Raw genomic sequence first — 19,535 nt, forward strand, 5'->3', positions numbered from 1 at the left:
GCGAAGTTATCGCTTGCACACCGTGGCTATCGAAAAAAAAAACACTGATGACTACTTGATCACACAGAACCACATACTAGCACACAAATATCTTTTTTGTGACATAACAGTGACTCACCTTGGAGCACTCCCTTCTTCAGACGAAGTCGAGGAAATCCTCTTTCCTAATAGAAATGCCTTGTTAGTGGTGTGTAGCTTGAAGTTCAAGTTCTCTCCTAACATCACGATTCGTTTAATACAATTTCCTTAAAACTCGAAAGCATTACAACATGAAGTAAGTTGTTATCTAATATTTTATCTGCCCTGATTCAAGAACGCAAATAACTAAAATGTTTGTGGATTTTGGTCACGAGAACTGACTTCATTCTTATTTGAGTTTCCAAAGTGTATTCTACATAACCAAAGACTTTTATATAAAACACGTAGATCACTTGAAACTGCAGCGTAATTAATAAACAGGTGAAGAAATTAAATGACTGTACCTTTAGAACGGGATTTGCCACGTACTGCTGCCCTTCGCTTGCACGAAGAAATCGCTTGCACTTCTTGGCTATCGAAAAAAAAAAACACTGATGACCACTTCATCACGGAGAATCACACAGTAGCAAACAAATAAGTTTTAAATAAAAAAATAGCGACTCACCTTGGGACACATTCTTCTTCCGAAGAAGTCGATGAAATCCTCTTTCCTAGTATTGGCAATACTTCGTTACTAAAGTAAACTTAAGGTAGAAAATAACTATTTTTCAACGATCAGAGGTGATTCATACCTTGAACAATTTCGGAATACGAATAGTCCATGTTTTTGGTCTTTAAATCCAGGAAGCAACAAATAACGTGGCGATGCAAATGTCAGTGTCCTTACGAATGAAGATAATTGAACGACAAATTACAGCACACTTAAAAGTCACGAAACAGAACAAATGCTTTTGTTAGATGTGTACTCACGCTAGATATATAAATTACAATGTTATCAGACATGCAACTCTTTACATTCGGAAACACTTAAAAGCACAGAAAAACTTTAAAAGCTTTAACAAAACTTTTAAGCTGTTTTGTGACACACCTTTTACTCAGAAACAATGAACAAAGTACAGGGAATGTGAGGGTGTTTCTTGTTAAGGTTTTTTCTTGTTTTCTGTATTTTTTGTATAATTAAAAGTAAGGTATTGCGTGACCACATATCGTGACTCAACTGCAACCGTCTGATTGTCAAGCCGCAAGAGTCCAGAGTTCAGATTCTAGGTTTTATTATAACTTTAAATTAATAATTTATTTTTTCTTTACATTTATTTATTATTATTATTATTTATTATTATTATTATCATCCTCACGTAATGTTTGCTTAGAGTCCTTAGGGCCGAGACCAAACCATGGTCCTGGGGCACTAGGGGATAGCCAGTTTTTAGCTTGATAGCACCCTCCTCAAAATGTGTGCTGTACCTATTATTACTATTATTATTATTATTTATTTTTTTATTTATTTTTTATTTATTTTTTTAATTTGTTTTTTTATTTCTTTAAATAAAATTCCGAATTCCGAATTCCGAATTCCAGGTTTTCCAACCTACCATTTTGTTTCCATGCACAAATCCAGCAAGAAAAGCAAAAGCAACTACATCCTTGTGGCAAATGCTTTGCCACCTTGATATTGGCACAACAAGGGGTTGGGTATCTTTAAAAGCAGACAATTTATGAAGATTAACCACAATTAACCATCAGCATAAAAGAGAGCCAAGGAATGTGTTTTGTTTATTTTGTGGTTAAACGTGGTTAATCATTGTTAATCGTTCAATCCAATACTCTACAATTTTTTTAACTCTTTTAATATGTGAAGTGGTGACGTGCCCTAAAAGGAGACGTTCTTGGCGAGCACTTGATTCCCATAGTCCTGCTAATTTTCTTTTCAGCTGGCGCACGACGTCTTTACGTTGTCATTACCCCTTTCAAAATGCTATAAACAGTGGATCGACAAAGACCACACTTCTCCATAATTTCACTTAGTCTCATCCCTCTCATACTTTAATGCAATGCAGACAAATAATCGAGTTTCTTCTGGGACTTCTCCATGGAAAAGAGCAGGCCTGCAGCCGTTCAAAGGCATGCTCCTATTGGCTGTTTCGCAGGAACAATAGCTATGACATATGTAAGCGTCTACCGGTATGTCTTGTGCTGTAAATCTCATTTGTAGGTAATTCTTTTATTCACATGTTAAAGGCGTTTTTGGATCACAAAGAAATGGCTTTTTTGCAAAAAATATGCAACATTTTCACAATCCTTTTGTAAAAGCTGTCCATACATAGCACTTTGGGTTCCACAGGGTGTAGGTAAACCTTCACAATGTGAGGATTCAACCTTGTCGACTGTGCCTACTGTATCGACCGCTCTTTGTCTATGTACCAACTGTATTGAATGTTCTGTTTGTTCTGAATCTACCACATGTACCATATTCACCTCACTGACCATACCCATTGTACCGACAGTATCCACAGTACCATGCTGTACCGATTGTACTTTACTGACTATACCTACTGTACCGATGTACCGATCGTACTGACCATACCAACAGTACCGTAAAGTACCGATTCTACCATACTGAGTGTACCCACTGTACCAATGTACCGACTGTTCTGTACTGATTGTACTGTACTGAGTGTACCCACTGCACCCATGTATCAACCGTACCGATTGTACTGTACTGAGTGTACCTGGGGTACCGACCATACCGACAGTACCGTACCATACCGACTGTTCTGTACTGAGATTGTACCGTACTGACTGTAATTACCGTAATTACTATACTAACTGCATTGATGTAACACTCATGCTAATTTTACAGACTGTATCCACCTTCCTAGCCATTTCTAGCAATTATTCCTAAGAAAATACATGTGCTGATTGGTTTAAATCGTGTTTCCATCAAACAATTAGATTTTGACCAAGGCGCAGCCCGAGTCAACTATCACGCATACAAATTGAGAGCAAATAATCTAATTGTTTTGGTAGAAATGTACTAGTTGTTCATCTAAATACTCTTCACAGACACCTCGAAAATGCCAAGAAGCAGCCATCATTTCGTTAACAAGGGCACATTGCTAAGATACTTGCTATCTGTCACAGAATACATATTGAGTAGAGTAGCATGATAAAACGCTAGCAGAGTTACATTAAAACTAGATAGAAACACGGTACATGTTTTCTGTTTCTTAAATACATAGTCGCTACACAGGTTGCCCATTCTCCCGAACCAGGGGCTCATGGTGAAAGTGCTCGACGATGGAAAAAAAATAACATACAATAACAACATGATAACATTTAAAGCTCAAAGCTTGTGGGGTCTTGTATATTTAAAATAGGGATAACATTACTTATAAAAACTCTACATTACAATAAAAACTTTAAAGTATACAGAAAGCAGTGATAAAAAGGTACAAAGTTAAAATAAATTTAAAGTTGTTACCTCTAAGTAAATTAACTACAGCATTTAAACATAAAATAGTTAACAACATTTAAAATCTTGGTAGTGCCTGGGCAGTGACTAGACCGACTGTACGCTAAAATCAAGTTCCTTGAAATAAGAGTCCTTCTTCACTTTGCGCTAAAAAACAGTGAACTGGCCTGTGAAATGGGTCAAGACAGCATTCAGCATCCAAAGAATAGCACTTCCATAGCTAATACAATATTTAAGAAACTGCGAGTTAAAACACAGGACGATGTTATTGCTCTTTCTGAAGTTGTATGCAGTACAAGGTTTATTTGTCAAGTATGAAAGAGCTACAGGTGCTTCACCTATAAACACGCTATGTAGTAGTTAAATTAATCAACGTTTATAATAAAAGGTTACAGTATTCCAGTCTGAAAGACGGTATACTTCTTCAGTAGGCATCATGATATCACAGGGCAAGTTATATATTATTCTGTCTGCCCTACGGTGAAGTATTTCCAGCGGGTGTAGGAGGTCCGCATTAAGGTAGCCGCCCCAAATGACCAGTCCATATAGAACTGATGGTAATATTATATTGGAGTACAAGTCCAATAGAAAGTTTCTACTCAAGAACAAACTCCTTTTAAGGAGACTCAGTTTGTTAACAAAACTGGAATGGGGTTTACTTTGTAGTGTTGTTGGCCAAATATCTGAATGTCTAATAACTGTAATTTACAAAGGAACTTTTGTGCTTACTGTTTGAGTGTTTAGTGTTGAAGTGCCTTAAATTAAGTGTTACAAATGTAGCTGTAAGTGTTTACAGCTACAGCGTCAACCCAAGTTTGACCCTCTTTTATCTTTATACCACACTTATCGAGTTATCAGGGTCTTGTTTTGTTCATCTTTCGGGTGAATGTTCTTAATTTTTTTTTTTTGTCTGCCACCTTTACTTGTCAGTAGCACATAACCTGGCATCACATTCGCTGTAACTTAATTCCACAACGCACACATTAGTGCCAACTCAATTTCACTATGCATATTTTTTGGATTACTTTGGCTAAATACAATATTGTCCGACCTTTTTCATAATATAACCGCTTGCAGTATAGTGGAAAGTCAAATGTGTATTGTATGTGACTGGCATAGGTTAACAAAAGTTCATCAGTGTTAGACAGCTGAAACAAATTTCGCTCAAATGGCTTCAAGAAGTATTCAGGAAGACAAAAACAAACTAGGTAAGGTGATGAACTTTATCCATATAAACTCTCACAGTACACTTCAGTTACTGTGGGTGAAACTAAAATTCTTGCTTTTACAGAATTGTGAAATTCTAACTTTTGCCTTGATTTGTATCGTTACGTGTTGGAGATAAGATGCAAAAAAATTTTGAAATGGAACACTTCACTTAAATTGATTTGACATGGACACTTTGCTGGGCCCCAAATGTCGTAAATTTGCAGAAAATTGGGGTAAATTAAGACACCTTTACAAACCATCTATAATTGTGATGTTACTTGCATAGGCGAGGCATGAATGAATGTTCCTACAAGTACAAAAGCCTCCTTTATGTAGTTTATGTAATTTTGCAGCAATTGACTTCAAGTACTCTGTTTTCTTCGAAAGAAGTGGACGGACACCAGTGTACTCCACACGCAGTTGGCCTTCACACAGTGACCGATTGAAGTTGGAAAAAGGTGAGTGTTGTAATGGGTTGTTTTTGAAACTATTCCTTTGTATAGCAATTCTATGGGAGACGTAGAGGAAGATAATTGCGGGAAAGGAGGATAAAATGGGCGAAAAGCTATATGACCTAGAATGTGCAAAATTGGGGCCCATGAAATTTTACTGAACAGATTTCACCCAGCACTCATCTTACCACTCCCCTCTTTATCTGACCTTAGGACTCTGAAGATGGCAATATCGTATCTGTACCAGGACAATGCTTTTCATTATTACTTATTTTAGGAAAAATAGTGGCGCTGTTTTGAGGTTAAAGGAAATTATTAACTCTGTTCTGTGGGCAAGCGCAGGGCTCAGCTTCTTTGCATTAGGAAACGGTTGGTTCTCTATTTCAAACATCCATTGCAAACAGAAGAGCCATCAATGATGCCCACAATAACAACTGTATTCAATGTGCCTTCTGTCATGAACCTTGGATTGATTAAATGCTTAACTGATTGAACCTTTTTTCGAATCACAAAATAGTTTTGCAGATATTGTTATGTCCATGCATTGTTATTGTTATTGTTCCCAAATAAACGTTCAAGTTATTAGTGTTTTTGAAAGTAACAATTCTTCTAGAGAAAAAAAAGGTGACATACTGTTGAGTTTTCTTGAGGCATTTTTGAAGAGAATTGAAAACCTCTCACTGGGAAGCCAAAGTTTCTTTAACAATCTCATGACAATCAGCCATAGCTTTGTATGAGAAAAAAGAACATGCATTTGCAGATAATTTCATAATGCTTCACACAAAACAAGGTCCTCCCGCTCCCTCACGCACACCCCTTCCTTGTTCAACCAACGTGACAAAGGACCATCTTTTTTATTTTGATTTGAGGATGTGTAGAACTGATAATAAAACCAGTAGACCTAATATACAGGTTATTTATAACTTAGGTTCAGAAAAGTCAGCATCACAATACAGTTACTGATTTTTGATTAAGTTGAACGTACTTGCAATTCAGGAGTTATTACAATTTACATTATTACATTTTGCATTAAAAAAGTTATTACATTTTGCATTGGAAAGTCATTACTTTCGCATTGATAACTTTATTACATTCTGCGTTGATGTTAGTACATTTTGCGTTAGTATTACATTTTGCATTAGTATTACATTTTGCGGGGTAACAGTCCTCCCCTCAATCTACCATATAATTAGACACTGAGTATATCTACAGTAAAATAAACTTACATTGACATTAATTTTAGTTTTTAAAATACAAATGTAGTGTTTAAATGTACAAACTTTTAAAGTCTAAAAACTGCCAATGAAAGTTATAGTTATAATTAAAAATGCTTTATAATACAGAAGTTGAACAAGACTTACCGGAAGTTGAAGTTCGACTGGGATTCCACCTTTGTCACCATACAGAGGGATTACATGAGATAGCATTGCGCCTGCGTGAACTCAGTCTTTAAAGCACTAGCCATATGCATCGTAGGAAGTAAGTAACAGGGTGGGTCCAAGGGAGGGCATGTAATCCCTCTGTGTATGGTGACAAAGGTGGAATCCCAGTCAAACTTCAACTTCCGCTAAGTCTTGTTCAACTTCTGTATTCCACCTTGTCACCCACAGAGGGATCACATGAGACTTCAAAGACAGATGCACAGGCTAGTAGTAAATAATTTCAAACAAGTGAACATATTACTGCAAAACTTTATTGGCAAACATGTCTTCCACAATCTTTTTGTCATAGAATTTAGCAAAGGTGGATTCTGACTTCCATCCAGCCTTGTCAAGAATATCTGCTAATGGAACATCACTCAACTGTGCCTTAGAAGTTGAAGCTGACCTTGTGCTATGAGGCTTGAAAATGTTAACATCAATGCCTGAACTTTGTAATACAAACTTAATCCAACGACTAATCGTGTCTCTAGACACTGGACCGTACGGTTTAACATAACTTAGCAACAGTTGACTACATGAACGAGTCTCCCTTGCAAACTTTGTTCTTGTCAAATACTCCTTAAGAGTGGTCACAACACAAAGTCTTGGATCTGTGAATGATTTAAGTTCAATCACCATACCCTTGGACCCTGGTTTGGACTGTTTAACATGCTCTTGAAGTCTGAACACTATAGAGGAGCCAGAATCTATCATGCTGTCCACATTGAGAAAAAGAAGGGATTGCCCCCCTTTGAGCAGTGACTAGAGCTAATAACATTGTGAGCTTCAGAGTTAAACTCTTGAGAGAATTCTCATTAACAGGGGACAAAGTCTTTAAGTAATCAAGAACTTGGTTTACATCCCAAACTGCTGTATAACGAGGCATCGCTGGGCGAGATTCAAATACTCCCTTTAGAAACCTAATAACTAAAGGATGTTGCCCAACTGGGATACCATCTATTGAAGGGAGTATTGAAGAAAGTGCTGAACGAGCAGTATTAAGGCTACTATAACTAAGACCACTGTTAAATAAAGTCAGTAGAAACTCTATGACTTGGGCTAAAGAGGGACGAACTGTACTAATCTGTTCTCTATGACAGAAGTCAAGCCATTTTTTGTAGTAGGATTGGTACTGTTTAGATGTGCCTTTCCTCCACGACTTGAGGATAATCTTGGTAGCTTCTGCAGAAATGCCTTGCTCCGTAAGGGATTCCCTGATAACTTGCATGCAATTAGTTTCAGTTTGCCCTCCATGGGATGTGGTTGACTGGGCTTGCTTGGAAGATACAATGTCCCTCTTGTCACTGGTAACAGTCTGGGCTTGTAGACCAAAAGACTCATCAGCTTTGGATACCAAGGTTGGGTGGGCCAGACTGGAACAATTATGATCCCTTCCCCTTTCTCCATTTCGATTTTCTTTAAACAACGAAGCATCCGGCTAAAAGGAGGGAAAGCATAAAATTGTTCTTGAGACCAAGAACAAGAGAAAGCATCCACAAATTGTGCCTCAGGGTCTGGCCTCCATGACACATAACGTGAAACTTTTCTGTTAATTCTAGATGCGAAAAGATCAATGGATGGCATGCCATAGGTCTCAACAATGCTGTGGAAAGTATTTTCACTGAGAGACCATTCTGTGTTATCATTAAATGTTCTAGATTCCCTATCAGCATCAACATTTTCTTTACCTGGTAATGAGATTGCTGTCACCCAGATATTTCTCTGGATGCACCAGGTCCAAATCTCACGTGCAATCTTATTACATTCCAAAGAATGAGTCCCACCCATGGCATTTATGTAAGAGACAGCAGTGGTATTATCTATGTAGATGTTAATATGACAATTTGTCATTGAGTGGCAGAACGATTTCAAAGCAAAAAAAGCAGCAAGTGTTTCTAACTCATTGATGTGACAGTTAGACTCAGTTACAGTCCATCGACCTCCTGCTTTATCTCCCTTGCACACTGCCCTCCACCCTTCTCTTGAGGCATCAGAATACAGGGAGAGTAATGGATCCCCATGGGATATCCACTTAAACGAGCTCTCAACATTTTTGATCCACCACTTGAGGTCTATGACTGATGTGACTGACAATGTCATTACGGAGTTGTAGTTTCCCCTACTTTCTTTCAGAGCTTTGATTTTGTCTATTTCTAGACTTCTATAGAAAAGCTGTGCATATTCAACACCAGGGAACATAGGAACCATTAAACCTATCACTTCTTAGACATCATGAATTGAAACATGAGTTTTTGTCAATACAGTTAAACATTTCTGTTTCAGCTTTTCAGCTTTCTCTGGTGTTGGTCTCACTGTCATCGTGAGTGAGTTTAAGATAAAGCCCAAAAATGTTAACTCATGGCTGGGTACAAGAATTGATTTTTCTTGATTTAGAAGACAACCCACTTTGGTGAAAAGGTGGACAGTGTCCTGAACATTATTACTGCAGTCATTAAATGAGGGCCCTTGTAAGTATGAATCATCAATGTAGCCCACATTTGTGTGTCCCATTTGCCTTAAGGTGGAGTAGAGAGGCTTAAGCAATTTCGTAAAAAGTTGGGGAGCAGAAGCAAGACCATTAGGGAGGCAAGTAAACTGAAATAACTCCCCCTGCCAGGAGAACTTCAAATATTTTTGGCATTTCTCATTGATTGGAACCGAATAATATGCATCTTGCAAGTCTACAGATGTCATATAACATCCAGGTGTCATAAGCAAGATTGCTGAAGTTAAGCTTTCCATTTTAAAATGATGGTTGCTAATATATTGATTTAAGTTCTTCAAATTGAGAATGAGCCTATACCCTCCAGTCTTTCTTTTACGAAGAAATATAGTAGAGAGAAATTCTCCATGACAGTGCTGTGATTTCACAATGACCCCCTTTGTCAAAAGTTTGTCTAATTCTGAACTGATAATCTGTGATTCTTCGGAATTAAAAGTGATTTCCTTTGGGGGAAGCATTTGTACAGGAGGGCAGTCAACAAAATCAACATTAAAACCCTTGAGGGTTTTAAGAATCTGCGGATCAGAAGTCAATTCTCTCCATTCAGGGAAATATAATTTCAATCTACCTGCCGTTTGTCCTGGTTCTACAAGACACAATTTTTGACTTACCTCAGGTAAGTCCTCAGAAGCTTTGTTTACTTGCTTTGACCCTTCGACTTGGGAAACTTGTCTGAATTCTGTGTGGCAGAACCGCGACTTGCGGTCTGTTGCCAGCCTAAAAAATGCTTCTGACTTCCTCTTGCTTGAAAAAATTTCCCTCTGCCACCAGACAATTGGCTTTTGTATCCAAAGTTAGAGTGGGTCGGGCCTTTATGACGAGTGACGGTGGAAGTAGTTACTTTCTGGCCAACACGGTTTACTTCGGAGATATCCTTGACTTGCTTCGACACTGTTGTAGACGCTGAGCAAAGGGGTTTGTAATCCGTGTGTAGGTCCGGTTTTATGAGCTCTTTCCTTCTATTATTAAACTTGGTATTTGCATGTGCCAAAAGAGAAAGGCTGTCTATTGTCTCTTGGGCGAGCACTTTCCCGGCATTTATCTCATTAACTCGTTTCAAGATGGCGTCAGTGACGCGAGCAAGAGCTGTCATGCCCTTAACAACAGACGTTTGCACTTTTTGGAATTTCAAGTCTTGCGACCTGATGGTGGAGCTGAGGTTATCCCAAATCAGTTGGTTAACTCAAACTTTCGTCAAACCTTCAGTTTTCCGGCTGCGGATATTTGTTTATCTCCTCTTGCAGCTGTTCTTCTAACATGCCGTCCGCACGAGACGCATCACAATTTTAGCGAGCTCTTCATGGATGGGAGGTCCCGTCTCCTCCGACTTCAGGTCATTTTGATCAGTTTTGAGGAAGTCTCCAACTGATTCGTCGACTTCATGTTGCTTTCCATTGCCATGTTCTTTGGCATCAGACAAAAGGTCATTGACCGAGGCATCAACATCCATCTGCTCGCTCGGTGAAGACGATTTTCCCGCCTTCTGGCTGGGTTTGTCTTGTGAGGGGTTTGACAAGTTATTGTCGTTTAAGTCACCCTCGGTGACCTCCTCACACACATACCTCTCAAGGGTTTGTGTTAGGGCCGTGGTCAATGACTCGGCCATCCGGGAAAAGCCTTGTTCCATAGATTTTTGCAAAGCACTGATCTGAGCACTTGCCATGTCTTCATCGTGTTGATGGGAGTCAATTATGACCTTTTTCCCGTCTTTGTCATTGCCGCGTCTCGAAGACTTGGAAGGTCTCTCTCCTGGTACCGGGTGTATCTCTACATGAATTTCTTTCGATGTTTTAGTAGGCGAATCAGGCGGCATTGTGTGTGGCAAAAACCAAGTTTTCGCAGGACAGAAAAGACAATCCGTTCACAACGAAGGCAACAACGCACTGAGTTCACGCAGGCTATCAATGCTATCTCATGTGATCCCTCTGTGGGTGACAAGGTGGAATTCAGGTCCATTTATGGAGAAATGGGGAGGTTCAGCTGTACCAAAGAAGGCACCATGTCACCTGTGGGAGCCAATTGCAGGACTATTCAACCATCATAAACAACAAGCTGCTCAAAAAAGAGGTTTTGCTGGATGTGTGCAAAAGGTAACATATAGGTATTCAAAATTTAAAATTATCTTGTTCTTTAAAAAAAGTATTAACATCCCTAAGCTATAATTAGGAAAGGCAGTTAATTTAGAAAATCAAATTAACTGTTTAAGTGACAAAATTGGAGACCAATATTTGCCAACCCCTCTTAAATTTCAGGTTGTTGGTCAAAGTTGTAAAGTTTTCCAATACATACTGTAAACCATTATTTTACCTAAAGTTATCTTTTTTATTTGGAGGGGGGACATTTTCCTAATTTTACATTACTTAACATTTCACATATCAAACTCCTCTGGCTTCCATGGTAAAATTTGGTGTGTTCTTAACACACATTGGTATGGGATCAAGAAGACATGCAACATTATTTATTTTTTCAATGTAATTTTCGGAAATCCCCAATTACCACAATCTTACAACAAACCGCGAGTCAAAATTTTTGAAAAAGATTACACTGATAGGCCTATAATTTTTAAATGCTATTTTATGTTTAGGTTACTTGAAAGGTCAACATACCTTGGACACAACTATTGCCAGTTTTTGCTGGTCCAAGGCTTCTGTGTATCTCGTTTAATGCAATTACAGCATTTAGATGATGTTTGGGATGAGTTAAAATTTTATATTAAAATCAATCTATAACGTGTACATCTTGTTACTCACAATTACAGTGGTCATACATCACTGTAATTATGAAATAATTACCGGCACCTTTTCAAATTTTGGTTTGAGCAAAATTTAAAAGAAACATTTTTATTCAAAGCGTGGTTTAAAAAGTCAGGAAAAAGTAAAGTAACTTAAGTTTATTTTGCAAATTCAGAATGTCAGGCTGGGGATTAGTCACATGTTGCAAGTGAAGGTATTTATTTTTTCAACCAGTGTCAAATGGACACTTGAAACGGGGTCACTACCAATTTGTCCCAGTAATCAGAATGTCTCTTTTTTAAATGCTAGTTAATAGAAATTCATGTGCAGACTAAGCTTAAAAAAAAATGTCAGTGCTGTAGTGACAGAGGTTATCTGCTATTTAAAAGTGATATCTTTACCAAACTCGTATTTAATATAAATTTTTTTTGGTGATATATTATTTTCTTTAAAGGAGAAAGTAACATCGGTCTCATCCACTCTTGGGCCAAAAATTGTGAAAAAAAACACTACCCTCTGCTTGCGTAGCAAGTTACAGGGTCTTGCTACAAGGCAACAACCATTGCTACTGTCAGGGGGCAACCAAAGTACATCTGGCACTTCTGCATATGTATCATCTCATATACAAGTTTTCATAAAGTCTGTACAGTCTATGCATGCAATTATTGTTATGTAATTATTATTTAACAATTATTCCATGAGCACGCGTTGGATATGAGATGGTAAAAAGCCAACGAGGCCCGTAGGGCCGAGTTGGCTATAACCAATCTCATATCCAACAAGCGCGAATGGAATAATTGTTTTATTAAATTCTCAACCTTCCGTTTTGCTAAATTTTTATTTACGTTTAAGAAACGACCGGAAAGTGAGGTGACTTCCGGTCGCCAAAACGACATGATCTCATGATCACATTATAAGTGCACCGCCGTGCGAACAGTTGAATGAAAAATCAAAAGCGAAGCAAATTACAGCTGAACTGAATTTACAGTAATCCAAACTTCACGGTCTGTTTTGTACTGGTAAAAACCTTACTGCAGTGTCCTCAAGTGTTCAAAGTTCAAACTCATCGGGAAGAGTAATAATTGTGGACATTTACACTACAGTTGTAAAAATACTGGGGAAAGCTTCTCTGATCGCCATGCCGTGAAACGGAGGTTGAACTGGTGGAAAAATTATTTTCGACAAGAACAGCTTTCCCAGACTCTTGATGGGGAAATTCGTCTGGGATTGGTCTGCTCTGCTGCTGGATTTTGTTTTCTTTCGCCTACACTGAAGTGGCACTACCAGAAGATGCATTTCCAATGAAATCACTGAGAGCGAGTGACATCTTCTGTTGTTGTTCCATCGAAGGCCGCTCGTTGTAGGACTCAACTGCCTGATCAGACTTGTGTCCCGTTATGGACTTGATGTGCCTCGTCTTGCAATTATGGTCGGAAAGCACTGTGACAGATGTAGCTCTCAGGCAGTGGTTTGTGAGATGTGGTTCTATACCTGCTCGCTTTGACATCTCTTTCATCATGTTGTCGAGCGTAGTTGTACCGAGAGGTGCGCTACAAAACCAGATTTTATCGGCTGCGGGATTGAACTTCTTGCTTTGACCATCTCTTGGTCTCTGAAACAGAGCATCTGATGTTGGATTGAGATGACCCAAGTAGTTCTTGAGCGTTTTCACCGGACATCTTTCAGATGCCGGGACGGAAAATATCTTCGCATCTGATTCATCCTCAGCATCTGCGAGGCCTCCCTGGTGATTTTTTGTAACCGGCAAGGATTGAGGCTGACTTCTGTTCAGTTTGTAGTATTCAACCCCTTGTGGAGTTTTTCGTAGAGAAAGCATTGAGGGTGTCAACTGTTGCTGGTTTTCACGTCCCCGTCTTCCAAAAAAGAGGCCGAGGTAGAACCAAGCTGTCCTCTGTAACTGGGCAGGATTCAAACTGTCGGCTGGGCCCGAGTTCGCTGCTCTCAAATAGTTTCTTCACCTGCTCTTTCGAGATTGCTTTTTTGTGAACGACGCCAGCTATTTTACCCGTTTTCCTTGGGTCTTTCATGAAAGCATCCAAAACTTTATTTGCGTCAGTGAACGCGGGGTCAGAGATTATGGAAAACGGTTTGTTGTGTGGGGTGAGCGAAGAAAACGATCAATGGCGGCTCTTATGGATTTCGTGGATGAACTCATAATACTTGCCATCTTTCTTCCTCGCTGACGTGTAAAAGCACTTCAAACAAACATTCAGCTCTTCTTTTGACATTTCTTGTATTGGTTTTGAAAATGTGGTGCCACCAGGACTAGCAAGCCATTCTGTAACATTAAGGTAAATATTGTTGTTGTTGTTACGTAACCTTCACGAATGCATAAAATCTCGACGGTCGTATTTGAAATTTTGCAACTTTTAATTGAAAATTAACGGGTACATACCGATAAATAATCTCATCCCAAACTTTGTGGCTTTTTTTTTGTTTCTGGGACAGCCTTGTCCATGATTTCTTGTATTTCTTCCGTGGATAGCTCACCAAATCTGCTTTTTTCATCCTTTTTTTTTCTGTCAACGAAACTAGGCTTCCCAGGAAAAATTTCATGGTGAACGACATTTGCTGCATTCATTTCCATATAAGGTCAAACACAGGTATAATGGCTGGTAACCAAGATCTAGTGAACCAATCAGAAAGCTAGAATTGCATTATCCGAGGTTGAGAATTTAATAATATTTAATAACCCAAGTTATTCTCGCATTTTAATTGGTTCTCGCAGCTAAAAGGTGTCACCGACACTATTTCACACTGATTTGAGAATCACCAACCACACAGGACACAAATTTCCACCATCACTGATGTTCCTTTCATTCAAAACTTGAATCGAATGGCCTCCAGGTTGACCGCAACCACAAGTTTTCTGAGCGTAGTTTTTCAACTCCTGCAATATTCGAAGCAACATCCAAGCTTTTCGGCTCACAGGGCTGCTCTGATGACAACACCTGACTTGACCTATCCAGCATTTTCTTTAAGATTTGTAGATTTCGCAGTTCAATTCTGCTTTCGCTGTAAGTTTTCATTCCACGAGAAGCGACGCTTGAGTCAAGTTTGACAGTGGCATGATTTTTCTGAACCAATCAAAATTCTTTGCTACGCATAGCAACCAATGAGATTGCTTCAATTCGTATAGACACTAGATTACGTCAAATGGCTTTTTGCGTGTTCACCAAAGTGGGCAGAGGCTGCCTTTCGAGTTATGTTGAAAGATTTTGAAATAAAAAAAAGATTTATCTGTAGTAGTTTGTTTCGTTATTATATAAAACAAATAGATTCCATGTTGCGTGTGTCTGTTCAGTAATAGATCACAGAAGACGTCAAAACGTGGTAAGAACATCAGTGACACACTCGGCTATTGCCTTGTGTGCCACTTTTTTGTTCTTACCACATTTTGACGTCATCTGTGATCTATTACTGAACAGACACACGGCAACATGGAATCTATTTGTTAAACATAACAAGCCTTTAAGGTAGCTGTAGAACACAGTTTTTGAAACCTAAGTTTCATTTACCTTTTTCTTGATAACACTTGATCCTTTGGTCGCCAAAAATGGTAGCAAGCAAGTTAACAACACAAACATCGTATATGCCATTGCCATGGCAACATAAACAAATATAATCAGGCATTTAAAATCAGTTTTGTTTATTTGCAAAAAATCTGGTCGTTCGATTTTCTTTATAATTGGCATGCAACAAGCTTGTAACGATGCTGACACAAGTTAACACTATTTTAGAGAAATTTTTAATTATCCCTTGTTGGAGGTTCATGGGAATACCATGAGTTAAATTAACACAGACATTTTATTTTTTCAGGGAAAAGATTCTTGAAGTTCTTTTGCAATCAACACTGATTGTGATGATAGATGATCCATTGATCTCCAATAGCCTGGGGGAGTTCCTTAACCAAATCTTCTGGGATGTATGTGCCCAAGGGCAGCATTCTTATCACATCCAATGACCCAGAAGTTAAAAGGTTAGCTGCTTTAAATAGGAAAATTTGCTTTTTTAATACAGAACTGAAGGACGAGTTCAGCGTTTCACTTTCGTCCATGATGACGAGTTCAAATTAGATGAAAGGTAAGAGAAAGATCTAATGGTACTTGCTGAAGGCAACAAGGTAACTATCAAGTCAATTCTCTCAATTCAAAGAGGAACACCCATGAAAAGTAGACAATGCTCATTGAGCCTCAGGTGAGGGTTTTTACACTTTGCACGTGTTCACAAACATCCGGAGTGTTTTATCATGCATAAATTATACACAGCTCTGCTTTATGATATAGAGTCTGAGGTAGTGTGACGAAAAACAATAAAACATGCTTTTTCTATGTTTTATACTCTAATCAAACATGGGTTTTAACCAACCAGACCTCACGCAGGGTCCTATCTATATTATAAATATATATAAAAAATTCACAAATAAATTAATTTGAAAGAAATTGTAAGTTGTTCTTTTCTGTCTAATCTCAGGGCCTTCTCATAGCATGGACAATGAGGTTCATGCCATTGTGAAATGAGCTTTCAGAGCAGTCCATTGATGTGACTCAAAGGGTGATTAGAGCCCACCTTAAGGGTGAACAAGTGCGATGGATGAGGATTTGCATATACCATTTTTCTAAGGCAATGGTAGGTCACATTTCATTTGCAAAAGATCTATAGGTGCAGCATATCTTTCATGAACATTTAACAGATGTTTATGAAAAAATTCATAGATAAAAGGAGGTGTCATCAGCTCCCCTTTAAACTCACCTACATGCATGGTCCCACAGTTAGGAAGCCTAATAACCATGTGCAGATTATTTCTCCCCACAAAGGAGGTTGAAAAAGTATTTGGAACACTCAAAAGTTGTCGCCATCCGCTTAATATAGGTTTCACTTTAATAGAAGTAAAAGATACAAAGATGAGTGTGACTTGCCTGCTCAGGAGACAAAAGTTTGTTTCCCTTTCAAGGACATGCTCTTCTCGTGGTTAGAAAAAATTAAGCCAAAAAAACTATTAATAAACTTATCCAGATATAATAGTTTATAGTGGTTATGTTTACGGCTGCGTGCTCATAAGCTTTTTTCGCAAAGGACACCCGTGGTGGTCTACAGAAACCTTAAGATATGGAGCTGCCTTGGTTAAAATTAAACATGTTAGCTTAAACTTTGAGTGTTGAATGTTCATTTTGCAGTTTTTGGCATCAATTAAAACAAAAACTAACACTTGGAAGACCATCAAAGAAATGAAAGCTTCAGTTAAATGTGATGTGGTTGAGGTGTTGCCTGTCATGGATTGGTTTCAAATTGTAGTATTTGAAAAAATCAAAGGAAGTATTGGACAGGTATGTATAGTACGCTCGACAAAACTGTTCTGGATAGAACAAGCAAAGTGCTGCAAATAAGTGAGTGTCTTAAACTTCATTAAATTCCACATATGGAAATTTATTTTCATATGGCTCACGCAAGGTAGACTTGAGTTTCAGAGAATCTAAATTTGTGGAATGAATAACAAGAGTATGGAAAATTGCGTGATTTCTGAGAAAAAAAATAGTCATAGTTTACATCGACATGGTAGTGTTAGATCAGCGTTGTTGTGTGAAGAACATTGTCGAGGGTTTGTGGAATTCTTATATGAATTAGACGAGATGTTATGAAGAAGGAGCGATATTCATCTAAACAGCACTACAATCTTGTAATACATCAGTGGCTTAGATAAGCAAAGATTCAAGTTGTGATGCTACTACCACTGAAGGCCACAAGGCAAACCAAAGAAAGTTATTTCAAGCTGTTAAGCAAGAAATTGTGAGAAAATGGCAAGCTCCTGGTAGGTGAGCTCTGAAAAAGGTCCGAAAACTTTCCTAAAAACAAAAATAGCACTGTTTGAGGTTCTTGGCGAATCACGCTTTAACACAGTAGTATCTTGTGCAATTGTGGCTTGTGCGAAGCGTGAGCTAAAGGCAGCCATATTCAAAACATGCGGAAGACCGGTCTAGTGGCAAGATCAGTTTAAAGACTTCAAAGAAGATCAGTCTCTGAAGACAGTATCGTATTTCAGTGGCCAAATAAAGTTGTAAGTCTTTCTTATGCTTTCTTGTCAAAATCGTGCCCAAAAATCCACCAGCACGTAAAGCGTTTCTTCGCAAAACAACACTCTAAATGTGACTCTTATTTCTCAGAAATCACATGATTTTACATACTTTTGTGACTCTCTTACCAAATGTGGACAAGGTGTAAGGCAAGCCTTTCTTGCATGATCCATATAAAAATAAGTTTCCATGTGTGGAATTTAGTAGAGTTTAAGACAATCACAAAATTAGTCATGCAACTTTGTTTTAATCTTTTGTGGTAAAATGTCGATCCAGAACAGTTTTGTCCAGCATACTATCTATTTCTTATTTAAATAATTTTTATATCTGCTTTCTGTGAAAACAAAATCAAGTTTGCGCACAATTTGACTGTTTAATTATAAATTAATAAATAAGTTTTGTCAATTATTACTTCAGGGCTTTAATTTTGTTGTTTGGATAACTTTAGTTCCCTTTGGGTTAATAGACATAATTTTAACTTAATTATACCAAAACTTTATTATCCAAGAATCTGTGCTTGAATTTACAATATTATTACATCAAATTGTAAACAGAGAAATGCTTTTTTCCTTTCTCGGCAGAATGTTTGCTCCTCTTGTGTGCGTTTTTTTTTTTTGGCTTTAGAGAGTTCCAGTGTAACCTCCCCTGAGGTTATGGATATGGATATTTTGTGGAACTGCATAATATTCATCATTTTAATGTTCTTTCATAGGTCCACACCTGGATCAATCCTTTCTGCAGTGTCAAAATGATTGGAGGAGGAAGTGATAAGGCAATTGCCTATTCTAAAGAGGGATTAAATTTGCTAAATGTAGAAATATCCAGCATGGTAAGTACACTTAATAATTTTTATACATAGTGTTAATACCGGTAGCAATAAAATTATTAAAACCACTGACATTAATTAATAGTTTAATAGTGTCCAGTAGAACCTGAATACTGATTATCAGTGATTGAGATAGTAAATTGTTACATTCATTTTCCAACAGAAAATCACAGAATTTTTGAAAAAGGTGGTTGTTAATGGTGTTTCACAACTGATAACTTTTGCTGTTAATGCCAGCACCCCACTTGCAGCGCTCCATTCCAAGAAGACAGGGGACACAATGGTTGCAAGTTGTAGGGCACACAAAGTACCCTTGGGTTCAATGGACCCATCTTTTATCAAGTGGCTTCACTATGGTAATAGTGTAAAAAAGAATCAAATTGTAATTGACTCATTATATAAATGAGTGATAAATTATAGCACACTTGCACTTTGTCGTCATTTAGCTACAACTACTATATATTTCATTTTGTTTTTCATTTATTATTTAAATTTTGTAATCCTGGTGGGGTTTAAATAACATTTATGCCCCTAATTAGCATGAGAAAAAAAGGAAGGATATTATGTACAGTAGTCATGAAATTATCGCCTGTCGAGGAACCAATGTGTTTAATTATGATTGATTCCCTGTACAACCTATCACAACATACATAAATTATATCACCACAGGGCGACTCTATAAAATTAATAAGATTTTAAAAGTCAGCTGAAATTTAATATTTTGTGACCTGGTAATCAGTAGGTGACCAGTGCAATACTCAGTTATTTTCAATACTTGATGACTAATTGAACTTATTAAATAGATATTTTAAACTCCCTGTTGCTACAACATCTGATCTGACAATAAGT

General features: G+C 37.8%; 4 protein-coding genes and 1 pseudogene across 4 annotated transcripts in view; 2 read left to right on the forward strand and 3 right to left on the reverse strand.

Annotated features, from left to right (window-relative positions):
- Positions 1-19,535, forward strand: part of LOC145500997 (uncharacterized) — a 383,300-nt gene that overhangs the window by 92,165 nt on the left and 271,600 nt on the right. The window lies entirely within an intron of this gene.
- Positions 7,593-8,741, reverse strand: LOC145501579 (uncharacterized). Its single transcript, XM_081481025.1, has one exon. It carries the CDS (start codon positions 8,739-8,741, stop codon positions 7,593-7,595), a length of 1,149 nt encoding a protein of 382 aa, XP_081337151.1.
- LOC145501580 (uncharacterized) lies at positions 9,674-11,042 on the reverse strand (annotated as a pseudogene).
- Positions 12,138-19,535, reverse strand: part of LOC145501112 (uncharacterized) — a 42,824-nt gene continuing 35,426 nt past the window's right edge. Inside the window, exon 2 of the mRNA XM_081480665.1 lies at positions 12,138-13,968. Within this exon, the coding sequence (XP_081336791.1) occupies positions 13,033-13,605 (573 nt within the window). The 5' untranslated portion in view covers positions 13,606-13,968 and the 3' untranslated portion in view covers positions 12,138-13,032. The remainder of the gene's footprint in view (positions 13,969-19,535) is intronic.
- LOC145501581 (uncharacterized) lies at positions 15,969-19,092 on the forward strand. Its single transcript, XM_081481026.1, has 4 exons — positions 15,969-15,986; positions 16,967-17,116; positions 18,573-18,689; positions 18,850-19,092. The coding sequence occupies exons 1-4, from the start codon at positions 15,969-15,971 to the stop codon at positions 19,090-19,092; spliced, it is 528 nt and encodes a 175-aa protein (XP_081337152.1).

The sequence above is a fragment of the Orbicella franksi genome, chromosome 10 (assembly GCF_964199315.1).
Source record: "Orbicella franksi chromosome 10, jaOrbFran1.1, whole genome shotgun sequence".
Taxonomy (NCBI): domain Eukaryota; kingdom Metazoa; phylum Cnidaria; class Anthozoa; order Scleractinia; family Merulinidae; genus Orbicella; species Orbicella franksi.